A 20207-nucleotide genomic window follows, 5' to 3' on the forward strand; every position below is an offset into this window, starting at 1 on the left:
GACATGTTTTTATCTAAAAATATTTCCCATACGTTAAACACGGTATCGGTGTTACATCTAAATTGGAGTAAATAATGAATACATAAAAAAAATGCTTTAACGCTTCTTTTAAAAGTGTTTTCAACAAGATTTTTTGCTGCATTGGCAGTGAGCATGTTTTGATCATAAACGTCAGAAAAGCAGAAACTTCACCGAAATTGTTACGCGATTGTTGTTCCCACCAGCGCGATGGCGAATTATCTAGCAAACGCGTTTAAACGGTTGTCCGTTTCCCATAATGCTGCCACCGTGGCCACCTTTCGCGTTCTTGCGGCAAATCTTCACACAACAACCCCACTGGCAAAGAACTGGAACGGGCGCAACACTGGTCCACAACGATGGATGCAGTACAACAAGGTGATATACTCTCCCCAGGCGCCGGAAGAAGAGCCCCGGCCGGCATATGTTTGCCATCAGAAGACCAACATCAAGTACAGCCCGAAGAAAATGTGGTACGTTGCATCGTTTGTTCGTGGTATGACCGTAGACGAGGCCGTTAAGCAGCTCTCGTTCGTCGACAAGCAAGGTGCCAGCTACGTGAAGGAGGCCATCCTGGAGGCGGTTGATATGGCCGTAAGGAAGCATAATGTAGAGTTCCGCAGCAACCTGTGGGTTGCCGAGTCGTTCTGCGGTAAGGGTCGCGTGTTTAAAGGCATGCGGCGGCATGGAAGAGGTCGTACCGGTGAGGTAGAGTACAAACACTGCCATTATTTCGTCCGGCTGGAGGAAGGCGCGCCGCCACCGAACTACTATCAAATGCCACCCAAAACAGGCGAACAACAGCTAGACGATTGGGTCGATTCGATGAGAAAAAGGAAAGTTACTAGTTCGTTGTAAATTCCAAACAAACTCACGGTTCAATAAATGATAGTTCTTATTTAATTCCAATACTTTCTTAATTCTTTTTCACTTTTTGGTTGATGGCTGACTTCGCATCATGCAAAGTTCAACCCTAATTCAATTAAAACCCTTCCCTTCGATAAATATGATTTGAGCACAATCCATACATCCAGATGTACGATTAAACTATCGACATATCGGTTCGTAACGCATCGATCTGCTTTTTCAATGAATCCAAATTGGCCGACAAAATGTTGGTAACGTGTAACGATCCCTCCAATTCCGACTCGGACGTTGATTCTATATTATGTTTCTCGATGTCTATTTCGGGCTGCAAATCCTTATTGGTATTCGGATCTGCTAGGGGTTGGTCAACAGCCTCTTGCACGGAATCACTCACGCCTGATATATCTTCCGCAGTAGCCTTTGCCTTTGACGCTGTCTTCGTGGAAAGTTTCATTCGCCGAGCGGATTGGGTAGCCGATTTGTGTAATTTCATGTGCAGATCAAGCTTCTGCTGTGTAGCCAACACCAGGCCGCAGTCTTCCTCGGCACAAGCAAACTTTTTCAAACCTTCATGCTTGGCGCGTACGTGAAAGTAGAGATTTCTGCGGTGTTCGTAAAACCGAGGGCATCCTTCGTGCGGGCACTCGAACACTTCCCGCTCATCATCCGGCAAGTGCCGGCGTGCATGAATCTTCAGCGACCGTTTCGTGTGGAACACTTTCGAACAATCGCCGCAACGGTGTTTTGTTGGATGCTCCAGTCGACGATGCGCCACAAGCTCCGTCCACCATTTGAACTCCTTTTCGCAGTCGGCACACTTCTGCATGTTACGCGTGCACCGGTGGTCTCGCATCGATTTCATATTAACATAACCCTGTCCACAGTGTTCGCATTTATGAGGATACTGGCCCGTGTGCTTGAATTTGTGCCTTTTCAGCTGGAGCTTCCGCCAGAAGCGCTCATCACATTCATCGCAGGCGTACGGCTTTCCGAGGATGTGCTTCACCTGGTAATGGCGTTCCATCGATTGTTTGTTGGTGAACTTCATTTTGCACGCCGTGTGCTTGCAGTCGACGGTACTTTGTTGGGTGTCGGTGGGCTCGAAATGGGATGCACGCATGTGACGAAGCAGATGAGATCGGTTCGAGTACGCTTTATTACAGTTGGGTTTCAGGCAGGGATGCTCAAGCTACAGAAAAATGGGGAATGCACCACTGTACTCACTCTCTTTGCTATAAGATTTGGTTATACTGTACCTTTCCGGTATGTGAATAACGATGGCGATCGTGACTATCCTTGCGTTTGAATATTAGTTCACAAAATTCACACTTATATTCCATCCTCTTCAACGACGATGGTTTCACAGACGCTGCATCCTGCGGTGGACTCGAGGATACTACTGGCGCTTCTATCGGTTGTTCAGGTTGTTGAACTCCAGAGCCCACGACCATCGTGGGGTCTTTGGGGTCATGTGGGTCAATTGAAGCCATTTTATTCTTTCGTTTTCAAAAATGGCACGCTGCAGAAATCCATGGGACGCGTAAATTTTTAAAACTATTTTGTTTACAATGGACAGGTGACAGTTCTTTGACATTTTATTAAAGATGTTGTTTTTCGATCAAATAACGACACGAACAGAAAAGGCTCAATTCAACTTGACCGTTAAGTTAACGGGGCATACATATTTTGCTTTAAAATGTGTAGCGATGTGGAATGATTGATACGGCAAAATTCGGTGTAATTTTCCTAGGTTGTATAATTGAGTTAAAAACACGAGCCGTGTTCTGATTCATTTAATTTATTGTTTGTTTCAGAATTTTCACATCTTACGATCAGAGATTTTACTTAACAGACACATTTGGGCTGTAGGAGATTCTCGGTTTGATCCTAACAGAATCGAGCGAGTACCAATATTTCGAGCGGTGAAGTCACCGTTACGTGCTGCGCATGCAAATGGTTTAGACCTGTAATTTACCAATCTTTGTGTTTTGCTCGTGTGTATCGTTTCACACCCAGTCCTTTCCTATCAATGTTACCCACGTTTCTTCCCTTCGTTCCAGATCATCTCTTTTCTAATAATATTCATCACTAGCGTATCGGCATACGTCTAATACCGTAAACTGGTTTTTTGTCGGCTTCAGTTCCCTCCATCGAATGCAGCATCATCGACGAACGTGTGGAACATGTAAACATTTATTAAGAACTCTGTGAAACATTTGTATCGTGTTTGGTATGCTTGGGTTGTTAATAGATTCTTCACACATTTAAATATGATTAAATTCTCACCTAACAGTTTGTTTTACCGTCTCGCCCCGTGTCACTACCCATGGGCGAGCTGAGGTCAAAGAGAATCGGACGTCCATACACGCGCGAAATTGGACATTCGATCCGGCTGGGACCGAATATTCGCGTGTACCCCCATCGTCGTCCTGTGCTCGTTATTTAGTTCAATTTCCACATTCGGTTTATTGTCAGCATTTTCATAGAGTGTTTGGTTTCGGTTTGCCGTTTCTGGTTTGTTGGTTTCTTTTTTCCAGCCATCACTCGCGCCGGTCTTGGGTATCTAAAATTTTCCTATATCTTTATGAGTTTACTGTCCTCCTCGTGTAAGCATAATACTAACATTCAATGATGATGTTTCGCAAGATTGACCTGTTGTCGACATAGAATATGTGTAGCAATGCGGGTTGAACCCTGTTCCTTCGCAAACGCTAACCGACTGAGGCAGCGCCGAAGGCCGGATCCGAACGAAAACCCGAAGGAACGGCATTCGGAAAGTAAAAGCGTCGTAGTGCATCATAATAGGTATTATGGGGGCGGCATTCGAGTAAAGGGAATAATATGTTTTTGATTTATCGTAAAACTCATATCCTAGCGATATGGTGTGAAAGCGTGTTTATGGTTGTGTTATGTGTCGTTGCGCAAACATACTAATAATGCGATCACAACAAGCGACCGGCACGAATCTTCGTTTAATTTTAAATAATAAATTGTGTACGTTAGTCAATACCACTGGTTACCTAAAACAAACATGTTCTACTGTATACATCACAAAATTATGCTTCAAATGTGGAAGGTAGCATCTTTTTGCTTCTGCTGCTGCCGCTAGTTTAAGAAAGCGCCTAATAGAAGTAGCAAAATAACAGAAAGATCGTCCCCACGAAAAAGAACGATTAAGGAACGAAGCAAATAACGTTAACTGTTTGAGACGCAAGTTCGTCATGTGAAACATAAAAAAACCTGTACATAAATATGCTACCGTACGCGGGTTGGTGTTTAAACAACATAAATTGGAACGATACTGGGCAGTTGCTCAGGGAAGTAACAGCACAAACGCGAACGAAAAACCGTTACTGTTCCTCATAGCACGTGCGCCAGGGGGAAAAGGGATTTTCAATCACAAATCACATTACATTTGTCGGAGGGGTTGCCCATCTTTATGGGACGGGGCTTTACGTTTTGCCAAGCAGGTTCATAGTTCCATTATAAATAAAAAGATCGTCAACCGTGGTCAGATACGGTAACGGTAAACGATCAAGGGGTACGTGTCTAAAGTGGGAGAGGTTCAAGTGTTGTTACTTTCGTTAAATTGAGTTCTGTCTGCCTGTGTTCCTTCCTTGTTCTTTCGGTTGCGGCGGTTGTGTTTGTGTATGTGTGTGCGCGGTTAGTGTGACTACTGCTGGCGAATACTTTTGCCCTAAAACCCGCCTTAGATAGGCACATAATTGCCCTTCGGTTTGTAGAACAGCTGGCCCTTCGCTAGTCGCTTGGTAATTTCGGACAGGAGTAGTCGTTTCTCCTTCTTGATCTTCTGCAGCACACCCTTGTTTTCCTGCGCTCGCCGCGAGAGGTACGGCAGGACTTCGTTGACTGGACCGTATGGGATGTATTTGTAGGCTGAGTATCCCGCTTGACCTGGGAATTAAGTAGGGGAGGTTCGTTAATCTGCACTTAGAGGGGCATCGAGAGACAGAGACTTACCCAATGGGAAAGTGATGTAATCACACATGCCCAGTAATTGACCAAAGCAAATAACCTTATCCTCAGGCGAGATACCGATTTGCTTCATCTTTTCGATGGCAAACCGTACCGTGTCTTCGTTGTGCGATGCTACCATGATGGCAATCTTCTTTGGATCCATGTTTGAATCCTTGAGAATCTGCAAATAGGGTGGCAAATAGAAAAAATTACATTTACCATGTTTTTTTTGCGATTTTTCCCACACACCCACATACCCTGATTCGTCTCAAACACTCCGTCAATGTCTTATGGTACATTTCAGTGGTCGCCTCGAAGGAGGGATTCGTGGGATCTTCGTATCCTAGTGCGGCCGCACGGGCACGCTCCTGTTCGATGTACGCGCCCCGCACAAGTTTCGCGCCGAAGTAGAAGTTCTGTCGTTTAGCCTGCTCCAGATCAGTGCATACCTACAAATGGCAACGGGACAAACAATACGGCGTGAGCGTTGAGGACTACTTTAAACACGGTGTCACCATCTCGGGGTACCTCTTTGTACGTATCCTTCAGATAACATTGGTACGTATTGAAGACTATGGCCTTTTCGGTGTTGTATTTGCGCATCATTTCGAGCGTAATGCGGGAGATGGCTGGTTGGAAGTAGGTCTGCTCGGCATCAATCATAATGCGTACGTCCAAATCTTGGGCAGCCTATTCGGGAAGTGAAGAAAAGAATATTAATCCTTCAAATGGTACACCTTCTTACATCCTCAACACACGAACGCCTACCTTAACAATCGTATTCAAACGCCTAATCATATTACGGAACATCTCCTCCTCTTTGGGTGGAATCTTTGAGATCAAGCGACGCATCTGGCCGGTGACCGGATCTGGCACGCGGAACGTTTCGCTCAGCTGACAGTCCTCGTTGATAATACCAGTCCAGGGGAAAAGGTGAAGAATACTACAAAGATATAAAAATCAAGCTAAAGCATATCCTTCCCTTACGTACAAAAAAAAAAACGAAGCGAACACCTACCCATCTTTGTCTGAGGTTACTTTCTTGAGGAACTCTTTCACCTCCGCCTTGTCGGACACGTTGCCAAGGTAACGTTCGAGATCCTGGATGGTTTTGTGATGCGTCAAAATGTTGCCGGTACTGCCGGCCAAGTCCATCATGTATTTGCGGGCCTGCATGATTACTTCAGACACTTGAAGCTACAAAGAAGAGACGTTTAAAATCGGCAAATGAATAGTAAATGCATTGTTGGACAAATGGATCAAATACTTACTAGCAGTTGCGGTCTACCGAGGGCAGTCAATTTAATAGCAGTTATACCAGTTCCAAAGGTAGCTCCTTCATAAACCCAAAAAAATGGAAAAATAAAATTAGTTTTCCGGTAGACAATTAACAATCATTTTTTTTAATAAATGCCGGTATTTTAATTTTATATTTTTGTACTAAATTTTCCGACCACTCGCTTCCTGCAAAAAACCGCTCGCTGCACCCGGAAAAGTGTGTGTCTTAGATAATACCACTCATCCACCGCTCAATTTTCCACATTTCCACACTCACTAACACGCGTGAAGATGGGAGAATTTTCCGACCGGCAATCACAGACACAAACGCTTGTGTGAGGGTGAGAGAATCGAAAGTGGAACAATCTTTTGCGTTGCGTTCAAAGTTGCATTCGGGGGAGCAAGGAAATAGTTTTCCACAAGTGCAATGAACTCCTACTGTTACTCCCACATACCCCCTCTCATGAGAAGCATGTTTAATCTTCCAACTGAAAGTGATCCAAAATGCACCACTTCAAGTGTAATTAAACAATTTTCCCTTCATCGGAAGATTTACTTCCCGTCCCAAGTTTCCCGCGGTTCTGACCGAGTGACGTCAAATGGAAAGTGTATATCGTATCGGGGTCTTCTCTCCTCTTTTCCCGTTGCACGTTGCAAAGGGCAGTCAGCTAATGCGAGGCGAGGCGAGGGCAGAATGGGGATCGGAAGAGACTTCGGAGGGATGGTCTCGTGCTCTCTGTCCATCGCCCACCGTCGGTACGGATCGGACCAGAGGCGAGACAGATATGTATGTGCCTGGCAAATAACGCACGTGACGTAGGTCTTATCCCCGGCACGAGGAGCACGCGCTGTTCTGCGTTTATTTTTCCTATTAGTTATTTGCGGGTGCCAAAATTATGCCAGAATGTGGCGACGTAGCAGCAGCGAGACTAATAATAAACAGTTTGTCGGTCAAGAATGTTGGTCTAGCTCAAATGTTCAATAAAAAGGAGCATTTCTTTTATTCTAAAAGTGTAAAACTTGTGTATTAATTGATTTGTTGATTGCTTACTATTTTAAAGAGTACACAAAGAAGATAAGGGAACCAACAAAAATTAATCCCCTGTCAACAGAAGTACTACGAACCGGTCGTGAGGAATCAATCGATCCTCTTCTTTCAAAGGCGGCTCTCTCGTCCTCCGCGAAGGTCAGTGGCAGAAAAATGGCAATCTTGTTTTGGCAGGCCAACTTTAGCGACTCAGCATTCCGGGCTGACGAACAACGCCACATAACAAAAAGATACCGCCTCAATCGATCCTGATAACGGAGAAGATGTAGTTAAGAAGACAAAGGATCGATCCGAAGGCATTTAGTAACATTATGCTGCGGCTCTTCCTTGAACGCATCATTTTGGGGCCTGTGCCCGCAGGCCCTACTGTCCGGTTTTGCCACCAGAAGTTCCACGCCACCGATGATGTGGTTTTGGTTCAGATCAAACGGAGATGAAAAGATGAATAACAAGCGAAAGAGAATCGAGAGTACGTGAAAGAAGGAAGCTTTAGCTGAGAAGAAGAGTCGTGCCAAAACCTACTTCAATTCCGTTCGTGGCGTGTTCTTTTCGGTGTTATTAGGTGTTTTCAGCCAGTTTCGGGCCGAAGATAGAGTGCACCGATGAAGTCCGACTCGAGAGCAGGTGAACGCGGTTGCATAGGGTGTCAAGTTGCCAGCCGGTTTTCTTTCGTAAACGGCGCGGGCATTCGTTTTCGCTGACCCCGGGGGAAGTGCCAAAAAGAACTTTTCGGGTCGGGCGCGATGCCGTTCCATGTGCATTTCGGTCAGTTGTTGCAGAGCAATCCTGCAGCACCACCGCAGGGCGTATGCATCGGTAGGCAAAATTATGCAACCCTCGCCACGTCAGCGACATATTTCGAGGGCATGTGTGCAGCGTGTTCTCCTAAGTAGAACGCCTCTAAGCCCGCCGTTCCGTCCGCCACGCGTTGCGGTGGCACACACACGCCGCTGATGGACAATTGACTTTAATAGATTAACGATGCGGATGGGTAGCTGTATTTTTAGCGAAAAGGTGGGTTTTTTCGTGGGCCCACGTTGGCGCGAGACCAGACGCGCAAAACAAGTCCCAAAAGCAGAGCGATTCTATGTCACCTTTGTGACAAAAGATGTTCCCCTGTTCGTCCTAGTTTTTCGTCGTAATTTTCTCAGAGCGCTTTCGCTCGAAATACGCGTGAAGTAACCGTATACAATGTTCATCACATTTGATCTTGGTCCTATGACATGTGTGTTTGCCAGGATTAAACCGGGAACGGGACCAACCTTTGACCGCGTCGAGACACTCCAGGAACGTTTCCATGTTGCGTTCGCAGGTGGCTTCATTAAGGTAGAAGTAGGTACGGGCACTCTGCACCTTGTATCGCCGATCGGCGAACGTCTTGTCGACGCTGTACTGTGGCAGCGAGTCCGCATCGCCCGGATTGATACCGGTAGACGACAGAGATGCCCTGCGGAAGAGAATAAAGCTGGCGCTAGTAACATTGCGAGGGCAACCGCACAGGTGTAACAGGATACATACTCTACTTCGCGTTTCTCCGCCTCCTCCTGGGATAGATCTTCCTCTACCGAGTAGTCAAGGATGGGTTTTACACCGAACGAGCGCAACCTAGAATATTTGCAACGTGTTTCGATTAATGGCTGTCGCTGAGAAAACATTTTAGCTAGTTAAATAGATGGGTTTAGTTAAGGAACTAAAGATGATCGTTAGTGACAGAAATTATGAGAGAGGGGTTTCTAGTAGAAAGAAGGAAACCTTAATAAAAACTTGTCGTAGTTTTTCGTAAATTACAATAGTTACAGACGGTTAAAAAACACATTATAAAAAAAGTATAATACAACGATAGGAGAAGATTTGTTTTCCGGCTAAGAATTCGAGCCTTGTTATGTCGCGCGAAACCTAAGGACATAGTTTTTCAAAGTGGGCAGTAATTAATGCGAGGTCGTCATAAGAAGATAAACAAGGTACATTGTAAATTGTAATGGCAAAGGAGGTAACAGATGGATGATTTCGTTAAACATTTTAATGAATCCAAATCGAAGTAGTTTTATTGCTTAGTAGTTTTAAAACCAGACTCATTACACGATCCATCCGAAGGTTACGTGCAACGATGCACGAAAGCAATCCAATGAAAATAAAAGAACAATGAAGGACAAGAACACACGTTTTTTTTTAATGAATACTCTATATGTCCAGATGGAGGTATGATGATAAAGAATTAACTTAAGAAGACAAACGAGTGGTTGTGCTCGGCGAGTAGTAGAACCCGGTGACCAGTTTTGGGCCTCGCCCGGAGGCTAAGACAACTCACAACGACACGGATGGAAAGACAGACAGATGGATGGACATAAAAGTGGCTTGAAAGACCGTAGGCAGTGCACTCAAAGTGGGAAAAGAATCGCGGTGCAGAAAACACACTTATAACGACCGAGACATAGAAATCAGAGCATGGTAGTGTGGTGGTTTGGGGCTTGAAGGGATGGCGGGGGGGGGATGCAGCGCGCGCTCGGGTTCGCGTTCTTGCATTTTCTCGCAAACAAAAGAGACAAACAGAGTGGTGTTGAGAACAACGGAAGACGTAAAACATAACAAGAACAGAAAAGGAAAACGGTTATGAGAAGAGACACCTTTCTAATGTTGGCACGATCCGGATGCGATCCTCGCCCGCCACAAAATGCCCATAGAACGTCTGCTTCATCATATAGACGAAGAGCCCGTCACCGAAGATGGCTCGCGTCAGTTTCATGATCTGGACGGCGGGAAGGCAGCGGTACGATCGATACGAGAAGATCCCAGCGGATAGGGGTGGGGTAGAGTAGTAGCAGCGCAGAGCCCACAGCCGGCACACACCAGGACCCCAACGCAATCACACGGCGATGGTCAGGATCGAACCGCAGCAAACGGGTTGGCATCATCACGAGTTGGTTTAGGTGATCGAGTTGGGGGCGGGGGTGATCGAGTGGAGAGAGATTCAAAATTTGTCGATCGTGGCCGAGGCAGGTTTTTGTTTTGTTTTTGTAAAACAGCAATGATATAAAAAAAAGTGTCCAAAGTGATAATTTTCACACCGTAGTTTGCCAAAGAACGGATGGGCAAAGAAGGGAGGGCAGCAAAATGGTACGACAGATTAGGGAGACCCATACCCAAACCGAAACCGAAAACCAAGAGTGTAAATATATCCAAAAATATGAAAAATAAATAGAAAGAAAAAAGAGAGAAAAAGAAACGACGAAACGAAATAAAAGAACAAGAGAAAAAAAAAGAATACGGAATTAGAAACACACTACTTGCCACTACAGCTATGTACCTTTCCAGTGTTGGGACAATTTTGAACTGATCTTCACCAGCCACAAAATGACCGTAGAACGTGTACTTCATCAGCAGCGTAAAGAGCTTTTCGCCCAGAATGGTTTGCGTGAGTTTCATCAGCTGTAAACATGTTTGATGTTTTTTGCACATGGCGCACGTGGGTATGGTTTAGGCATTCCGGGACGGAGGGGGTACGTTAGGTGAGTCAGAGTGTGGGGACGGGGGTTTGTGCGTTTATGTTTTGGATTCCAATTTGAGGTGCCCACATGCAATGCACGGCAGAGCAAACATATCGTTTGACGTTCGTTCCAATATCCGCGATGGACGGTTCCGATTTTGTCGCGTGTTGTGTTCACGGTGGTGTTGTGCGACGTTCCGGTTCCATAATGCAGGGTAGGGGTGACCGGTTTTATGGGATACCAGTTCCGGTCGAATGCGTGCAAATTTTGATTAGGATTTTTGTTCGTTTCGTTCCATGCGCCAATTCAATCCAATCCCGGACCGATTCAATCCACCGTGAACGATTTGTCGTGCCGTAGTGATGAGGGAGCGATGGTGAGGTGGTTGGGTTGCGTTTAGGTGTATTCGTTTGGCCGGTACCAGGACATCAGGACGCGACAGAAGAAGCAAGCAGCGAAATTTCGTGTGTTGGATCGATGATTTCGTTTGGGACGGCGTCCGCGTCGCGCGTATCGATCGCCGGGTTTTTGTGTTTCGGGTGATTATGATTATGGCATGTCGACGTTCGCATGCCGGAATCATCATCACCAGCGTCCAATGTTATCGTTATCCAAATTCGTATATTTTTGTTTTTGCATATGGAGCACAATTCGATCCGGAAAATTGTGCCACACAGGATTCAATCAAACCACAAATCATCGTGCGGGCCAATGGGTAGCAGGCAGATGAAAAATAACGAGAAATAGATAATAGAGAAAGAGAAAAGAGAGGAAAAGACATTTTCATTTGTTAGTTACTCGGTCTTATATCTTGGCGGGGTATGTTTGTTATGCGAAATGTGTGCTCGAATTTCTTCCACTTTGATGTTCCGAAAAGCAATGCTGTTTTTCTGAGGCGTGGATCAGGATGCTTGACGCGAAATGGCCACAAACTAACAATCGGATGGACGGATGGAAATGTCAAAAAAATAGTCGGCAACAGCCGGTTCACATGTCTTGATAGGTATCTTTATAGATCTCTCCTGTAATCAATCTTGCGCTCCACGTATCACTTTTTTTCTTTTCCTCCATTTTGCACAACCAATGTCATCTCAAGATCAGGGTAATTTGCATTCAAACGTTGACTTGATTTTTCGGTGGCCGGCTCCGCGGACGGGCAAAACACACACACACACACACGTTCCCGGCGCGGCCATGAAATGATCATAAAAGTGAATTCTGGTGGATAATAAAATAAAGTAGTTGAACGAGAGAAGTAAGTCCCGGGGCCAGAAGGCAAAGAAAATGAAGCCAACATTCAAAGCAAAGTCACGCGATCGTGAGGCATTAGAGATCGTCAATAGTTTTTTTTTCGCTGGCTCCATTATATGACTCCCAATCGGAGTAGGCAGGTTCTTAAATTCAAAGTGGTGACGAATTTTTTATCACAAAGCAAGCTTCCTGAATCAAAATGACCTCCCAGAAGGAACCATTTTTGTTTTCGCAAGAATGTAGTTATAAAAGCAGCAATTTACAACCTCCCGCCAATGCCACGCGCCAATTCAAATGGAGGTGTAAAAAATCTTTCCGCTAAAATAAAAGTGTCACAACTGCATCGAGAATGTGTTAATTGCGTTTTGTTTAGCTATTTTGCTGACTTTGAAATCAACGAAACATTTATCACACCAAAGGGAAATGGAATCGTTGGGATAACAATATTTTCGAATTTTTACAAATTGTATTTCGATGACATTTTTACTACCGTTGTTATGGCTTAGTCAGAATTGTACATTAAAGTAGAAAAAATTATGATTGATTGTATTTTGATCGGCGGCAAGGTTGATGTAAGGTTTTAAAAAATGTCTGCTCCTTTTTATGATCACAAAAATTAAAGTAACTCTTTTTTCCCAAGACGATGAAAAAACTCTTCGATCGTCAGCAAAAAGCAATGAACCGATAAACCACAACTACACACGTTACAATTTGTGCATTGCGAGCTTGACGATCGACGGATGTAAGATCGGTATGTGGGTTTTTTTCCTTTTTTTTCTTCTTTAGCGAACACACTGCTAACTGCCTCCCCCAGCAACGGGTCACACCCGCACAATCGATGCACCCGAACATTATGCAACTATGTAGTGCAGGGAAGCCGGCACAACACACACACACACACACACACACACTCAAAAACCATGGCACAATTTTAGCTCCCAGTCGAACGACGATCGTCAGGCGGAGCGAAGGGTTTGCCGCTTTCCACGTCGTTGACAGCCGGAACGCGTGCATTGCCAAGGTCAGCACAATTTATTGCACTTTTGCGCCATGTGTGTGTGAAGGGGGTGGGGTGTTGTTTGGGGGGTGTACTGGAAAGGGATAGTGGGGGGAATGTGGTGCACATTGCAGGCGCAGCTGCTTATTTGCGAAGGCGTCGGAGGCCAGTGTCGCGCAAGTTCTCCGGCGATGATCTCGGTCTTTTTTCTCGACGTCTTATCGTCTCAGTGGGTCACATGAACATGTGTTTTCTTCCAACAGGGCTACGTCACATTCTCCGTGAAGCCAGCAGTATCCGGAATGGGAGGACGTGTCCGCTAATTCCTGCGCAACACGTCGTGTCAATCTTCGCGCAGGCCGCGAAGGTGTTATGTGGTGGTGTGCTCTCGTGTGCCAGCGTAAGCTTAAGGCACGTTTAATTAGCACCATTGTTGCAATCGTGCTAAGCCCCCGATACGAGACCGTGATCATAGTGACAAAAACTACTCTTTGGGGAATGTTTTATAATATCAACGATTGCACAACCCGCGAGAAGTGCAGAGTTCCTCGAACATCTCATAGTCACCATTCGATAACTGGTACGAGTCATCTCGGAGACCGTGTCGGGCTTCTGTTTAACGAAAGATTTATCAATGCTCACTCATTTGGCGAGGCCCCCGTACAGATCCATCATGTGATCCAATTTTGTGGTAGTTGCTAAGTGATAACTATAACTCACGAGGCGGCTACAAAGACTGATCAAGGCCGGTTCGGGGTGGTTTCTTTCAAGTTAACCCTGGTCGGTTTTACCACCGCCGCCCAACAGCGCAATCACCCTCAGCTTCGGGGGGTGTGGACGACAACATATCTTTTAAACACACCCTTCCTGGGGGGGGTCAAACCGTTGCTTTGACCCCTTCTGTCAGCTGTTTCTTGCCGAGAGCTTCCCCGCTTAGCAGCATCGTCGCTGACGCCGACGTCGACGTGAAACGTGACTGCTTCCTGCCCCGTTTTGTAAATATAGAACACTCTACCCTTGGTAGCATTGTCGATACCTATAACGAATCGATCGATGCGTCGCTTCTTGAAGACCCAGACGGTTGTAGATAGAATGTAAAACCGTTGCAAATACCGTGTAACGCACACTTTGGCGAGAAGTGCAGTTCCTTAGTACATAGTTGTAGTACAATGTAGGATAACATCTTTATTTTCAGTACTAATAAAGTAATAATAATATTCTGATTTCCTATTTTTGTTTGAAAACATATGATAAATTCGATTGACTATCTTACAAAGCGGTAATAGTGACCCTGAAGGAGATTATAGCACAAACAGTAAACACAGTTTCCAAACGTGATTGGACCAACCCTTGGGGGAGCCGCTATCCAAAAAACAACAATTAATTTCTATTTTTACTTCCATTCGCAATTGAAGGGATTCCTAGCCGACCCACAAACATTCCAAATGTGCTCCAGAAAGACCCGACTCTGAATTTGAACGATTCGTTTCTTCGTGCAGCATAAAGTAAAAGCCAAAAAGATAGCAACATACGGCTTCAACCGTACACGCACCCATCTCGTGTTAAACTAGACCCTGGCCGGGAAACTCCACCCATCGTTTTCCGGGAAGGAAAACTGTTGTTTATTTTGACTATCTATCTGTAGCAGTTACTATCGGGCAGAGTTCATTTGACAAATTACAGAAAACAAGACGATCCGAGGGGGGAGAAGCACGGCCGTCGAAAGGACACGGTTGGATGATACTTTTCGAGGCGTACACGACACATATGCAAATGTCGTTAATTGTCCTTGTTTTAGGCGCTCGGTGGCGCCAACCTGGTGCCCTGGTGTTCGGTGTCCTGTGCTTACCGATAATTGTTTGGCGTTCGTGTGAGGCCAAGAGACAGTTTTAGCATAATTGTACGTCAGCTCCTATCAATCTCACCGGTAAGGTCAGAAAGCGGCTGATAGGCTATCGCTGAACAGCGTCCTACCCCTTCGTCCCTCGAGTGCGTGTGGAACAGGGGGAGTGGGTTTCCATTTCATAATGCTCATTTAGCAATTTTCTATAATTCATTGTGTCCAACCTAGCCGGGCGATGGGAGGAGGAGGGTAAGTTGATACGATTTATGAAAGGTGCAATTCCCAACGTGGCCACTTCCAGCCATACGGTGTAAGTGCATACGACTGCATCTATCGGCCGGTCGATGCAGTTTAGATGATGATTGCATTAGGTAATGGCTTTCTATTAGATTTTCTGTCGGCATAAGCGCCTTCGGTTGTGGATGGAACCAATCGGGGTGGCACACTTTTTGTAAAATTAAGCTTCTCCAACAATGCCATCCAACTTTGGCCATCAATAAACCAGCTGGTATAGGACGGGGGAACGAATATACGGTTTTGTATTTCACCACATTTTGCGATACGTTCGAGCCTGTCGCGTGATCCGCGGACTGCGCCCACTTGTTGCGGTTTTAGCGCTTTTCCTTTCGGCCAAAAACTCATCCTATTTATCGAGCTTTCTGCGTCCATCACCGGCAGCAACAAAATTGGCCACCGGTGCAAGAAGCGAACACCAGTCCCCGTGCCAAAAATACACCTTCATCAGCCTTCCCCTTCCCTTTCCTGCCATCATTTTACTCCGCCGTTGACCACACCGAAATCGACTTGAAAAATTCGCCCATGCGAAAACACGTCAAACATGAACACGAGACTTCGAGAGCTCGCTCGCCGCGGCCACGTTTCGATTCGGAAGTTTTCTTGTTGGCAACCTTTCTCACACCCCACCCTGGCACAGCTGCGGGTTTGCACGAGAGTTTTCTTTGGGGTGTCTGTTTTCCCACACACCCAAAAACACCCGGTTGTTTTCCCGGCGACACAGTTCTGTGTTTTGGGAGGATCGTCGAAAGTATGCGACTAATTCGTCATCTTGTTGGTGCGCTCCTAGACGCGGTGGAAATCCTCTTCACATTTGCAAAACATTACACCAGCCGGGCCACACGGAGTATGTGTGTGATAGTGGTTTAATTTTAGCTCATCTGTTTTGTGGCCACTTCCTACGCCCCAGACTCGTGAGTGGGTGGGTGGGAAAAAGGGTCGCGTGGACGCGGACTGTAAAAACAGCCCCCTGGAAACCCGAACGCTGCCCTTCCCGGCATTCACCAGCCCTTGGCAACGGCACTTTACCGTATTCTCTCCCGGGTCCTTGACAGAACGCGTTCTAAATTTACTCCTCTCACCTCTGTACCGAGGGGGTTCTAATGCCCTTTTGCTACCGTCGGGCCGGCCGACGAACAAAGTTTGCAACATTTTAACAAATTAGCCAACCTACGAGGTTGAAGGATTAGTTGCATTGTAAGCAAACACGAGGTTCGATTATGCAACCGGATTTTTTTTTCTATTTCTTCTGCTTTGGTTTGCACATCCGATGTGGATTGGTTCCTCGTTTAGGTAAACTTGCTCTGGTTTTGAGTGGAAATGAAATGTGGAAGGATTCCATTACAACAAACCCCTATACTGCACTATCTAATGCGCAAAGTTACATAAGCGCGAGAAGCTAGAATAAGCTCTGTGTCCTTTCGATTATTTGGTGTTAAATTATTGTTATTTTATTTTCAGTCCATTTTATGCTTTTACTTATGAAATGGAACGTAAGTTAGCTAATCAGATGCTCGGCATGATGTGGTTCAAAGGTAACTATCACTTTCCAATAGAAATTGTTTAAATTGCCTTTGGTTCAGTCCTCTTGCTGGTATGAAATCCATAGTTCGTGAAACCACCAATTGTGTCAAAGGGGTCGCGAGCCTCCTGATATATTAGAGCTAAAAGATAGATAAATATAATAATAATTTTTTTTATGACAACAGCTTAACGCCGTGACATTCCCATCGTAGTCCATGAGTCGATTGTTAAATTTGAAAATAAAAATACATGAAGCAAGTTTGTACAAAAATATTCACATGCATGATGATGATGGAATGAAGCAGCGGAAGATTTCACGTTGTGACGTGTTTTTCATGAAGGCTGATATAAGATACTAGGGCGTACGCGGCCAACTTCATGGCGTGTGCAGGAAGGATAAATCTAGTCCTGTCTTGTCCCCGAAAGGCACGCAATTGCGTTTCTGTGAAAGTGTTTTCCCAACTGCGACACCAAACACTGGATTGCTGGCGAGGGGTTCGACCGTCGCGACTTTCGGCGTCCTTCTATCGGCCGGGACCTTACCTTCATGTTGTTCTCCACCAGGAACTCGGATGAGCAGAGCACGTACACAAAGTAGGCCCGAATCAGTTCGAGCGTGGTCTTGCTCTTGAATGCGGCGTGTGGATCGTTGAAGCTGACATCGAGCGGATCGCGCTGCCCGCTGGAAGGGTTGTTGTCCTGCTGCTGCGACCTGGCCTGGACGCCCGCACCGGATGACGCTGGTGCCGCCGCCGCCACGGTCGATCGCCAGCGGCGATCCTCGGCCGAGTGTCCTTCCAAGGCGAGTCGCTGATTGAGTGCGGCAAGCAGGGCACTCGGTAGCGGACCACGGTTCCCGGCCGCATGCATACCATATTGACGCAGGAATTGCTCCGACTTTGCGTAGGACCAGCAGCTGCCCGGCCCGCCGGAAGGTGAGGTGACCTTGCGGGACACCAAGCTGTTGCACCGCGAAACAGTACGCAGGAAAGCCATGACGGAAGTGGCCACTCGAACCCTTACAGATGATCGACACGGAACGTTCACTCAATTATACACAGACACACACACACAGCCACAAACACGCCGAAACGCACGCTGGATGTTCGACCCCTCCGTTCACGAGGACGAAGCGCAACTGTGACAGCGTATGGCTCGCGGCGTTTTATCCTGATCCTGACACTGTGCGCTGTGTGACGGCACTCGCTCTACCGACACACCGGTAGAAACACGTGAAAACACACTGCTCCGAACAGCGGAGAGTAGGACACTGGTACACTTCCGCTTCTCGCACACACAGCTATCGTGGACACAAGTGTGTGCGCACGCGGACTCCTTTCTCAACAAGAACAGGACAACAGCCACCACACCGGAGGGAAGCAGCAAATCGCACCACCAGGTTTGGTGTGTCGGTTCCACAGCACAACGGGAATAGACGCGAACACCAGACGGGACCACCGAGGGACGGAAGCGAGGTCCTTTTCTTCGCACACACCGATGCAAGCGCGTGTGCTGCTCCTTGCAGCAAACACTCAAACACCAACAAACTGACACCGATCTATCACTCAAGAAGTGGCTCCACACCGTTCAACAACGCCAGGAACGCAGTAGACGGGTTGGATCCTTTTCTTTCTTTTTTCTGCCGTTCGAGACTGTACAGGGGGGAATCGAGACGAAAAAGATCAGAGAAATATTATGAAATGCGACTAAACTCTATTGGATAAAACCGGGCAGCCATCAAGAATATTCTCACTAACTATTACGGATTACACAATCGCTTTGCGAATCACTCGGATGCAAGGGACAAACGTACAAACTCACGTGCACACATGCGCAATTCCGCGGCGGACGCATACGAAAGGTAGCGGAATTACGTAAACGAAACAAATTTTTCCAATAAGTTTTTCATCGTCACTATATCAAGGCGGAAAAGGTTACACAGAGCCGCGAGGTGCACCGCGTTACGCATGGGTGAGCCAGAAAGATAGAAGAAGAGTAGTGAACTCTACAAAGTTGGTGGTTAAAATTAGCAGAATGAAAATCGGCAACTAATGGCAACGGTGGCAAGTTGGCCCCTATTCATTCAATTTCATCCTTTTTCTCCAATTACACCTGACGTGCGTGGATAAACGATAAACAGATATTGAAGTGAACGAGTTGCTCTAATCGACCTACAGAACAAGACCTATCACTATCGACCGACCCAACCCAGCACCGGCAACTGACTGCACGAGCAAAATGTGCAACGCAGACACCTGTGCGTTCGCACGCACAACACGGTATCGTTGTTCACAAAGTTCGGATAGCTGAATCTGCTTGTGGGGCACCCGTTGCAATTTGGTTTTTTACCCGTTAGTATGGACACACAAGTGGACACAGCACGCACTAAAGGATAGAGTGAACACCGTTCAGCTAACAGGCAGTCGCGGCGGCAGACAGTCAGAGATCCGTGCGTTCGCTATCCTGGTCCCGAAGACAATGAAACGAGCAACACTTCGTAGCTCTTAGTTTATGAAATTCTGAGGCGTAGGTGCAGAAACCTTGGTTGGTATTTTTTGCTGAAATAACAAATTTGTTAATAACTTTACAACTGCTGAACCGATTTGTACATGTGACCCCTTAAATGAAAGGTCTGCTCAAGACACGCAACTTTGTGTAACAATAGATCATTCTATATTTTCTAGTTTTTGAGAAAGTTTATTTTTCGAAAAGCTTTGGAAATTTATCTCTTCGAAAGAGAGATTTTGCGAGAGAATTTTGAATTCTCTTTTCTCTCTCAAATTGGCGCATAGTGGTGGGTAGTTTCCTCGGAACTGAAATGAAACAGCTCCCCCTGGGAGCGGACAGTTAAAGCGACCCAGAAGATCCTGGGGACCATTCGCAAGCTCGATTTAGCCTTTGGATCAATTCAACCATTGATTGTACAATAAAAGTTACATTTTTTTTTGTACATGTTAAAGTAACAAATAATATGAAAAATCGGTAAATTTGGTAGGCACGCATGATATGATGGATTGGGACTCGGATTCGAAGATCCGGATCTCAGAATGGATTTGAATCGAAAGATTCTAATCCCTGTAGGTATTCAGTTTTCCCATCACTAGTTCAAACGACGGTACTTCATGGTTCCATGGTTCGGTACCAATGGTTCGATTCTCCGTAGTTCCGCGGAACGGAACTCCCCTCCGATGGAAGATTTCAAATTTTATACCGTTGAAAGAAATTTTGTGAACACACAAATAAAAAATGTTATAACCAAGAAAACGGGTAAAGTAATATTCTTGAATAAAGGTTTACCTAACCGGAACTTAATATTACTCCAATAGTTACAAAAATAAACGATAAAGGGGAAAGTAATTTTGTCAAAGAAAGAAGCAATGGCAACCAGAAATCTGTGTGCTACATAATAGATCAATAGAGCAATATACTTATGTAAAATGCAGAAAAGCAGGCAGTTTTTGGTAAGGTTTTATACGCTTTATTTTTCTATTTTTAGTTCGTTATAATTTTCTGGATAGTTTTTCCCAGATTTTCACATACAATTGTTATTACCATTATTTTTTTCCTCACATTGTTTTTCCTGGTGCTCCTGCATCATGCTTACCACTTCTAATTGTGTATTTT

General features: G+C 45.7%; 3 protein-coding genes across 3 annotated transcripts; 1 reads left to right on the forward strand and 2 right to left on the reverse strand.

Moving 5' to 3' along the window:
* Positions 1-194: 194 nt before the first annotated feature.
* On the forward strand, positions 195-927 carry LOC131259395 (large ribosomal subunit protein uL22m). Its single transcript, XM_058261265.1, has one exon. The coding sequence runs from the start codon at positions 229-231 to the stop codon at positions 874-876; it is 648 nt and encodes a 215-aa protein (XP_058117248.1). The 5' UTR covers positions 195-228; the 3' UTR covers positions 877-927.
* On the reverse strand, positions 875-2360 carry LOC131258415 (zinc finger protein 845). The gene is made up of 2 exons (XM_058260113.1): positions 2142-2360; positions 875-2074 (listed from the first exon to the last, which is right to left on the reverse strand). Exons 1-2 carry the CDS (start codon positions 2334-2336, stop codon positions 1061-1063), a joined length of 1209 nt encoding a protein of 402 aa, XP_058116096.1. The 5' UTR covers positions 2337-2360; the 3' UTR covers positions 875-1060.
* A 1487-nt stretch (positions 2361-3847) lies between these two features.
* On the reverse strand, positions 3848-19049 carry LOC131261344 (proline dehydrogenase 1, mitochondrial). Its single transcript, XM_058263352.1, has 12 exons — positions 18933-19049; positions 17127-18235; positions 10494-10615; positions 8708-8794; positions 8452-8636; positions 6135-6199; positions 5882-6060; positions 5632-5806; positions 5392-5553; positions 5121-5312; positions 4867-5044; positions 3848-4800 (listed from the first exon to the last, which is right to left on the reverse strand). Exons 2-12 carry the CDS (start codon positions 17577-17579, stop codon positions 4595-4597), a joined length of 2004 nt encoding a protein of 667 aa, XP_058119335.1. The 5' UTR covers positions 17580-18235; positions 18933-19049; the 3' UTR covers positions 3848-4594.
* Positions 19050-20207: the final 1158 nt, after the last annotated feature.

Source organism: Anopheles coustani, chromosome 3 (assembly GCF_943734705.1).
Source record: "Anopheles coustani chromosome 3, idAnoCousDA_361_x.2, whole genome shotgun sequence".
NCBI classification, from domain to species: domain Eukaryota; kingdom Metazoa; phylum Arthropoda; class Insecta; order Diptera; family Culicidae; genus Anopheles; species Anopheles coustani.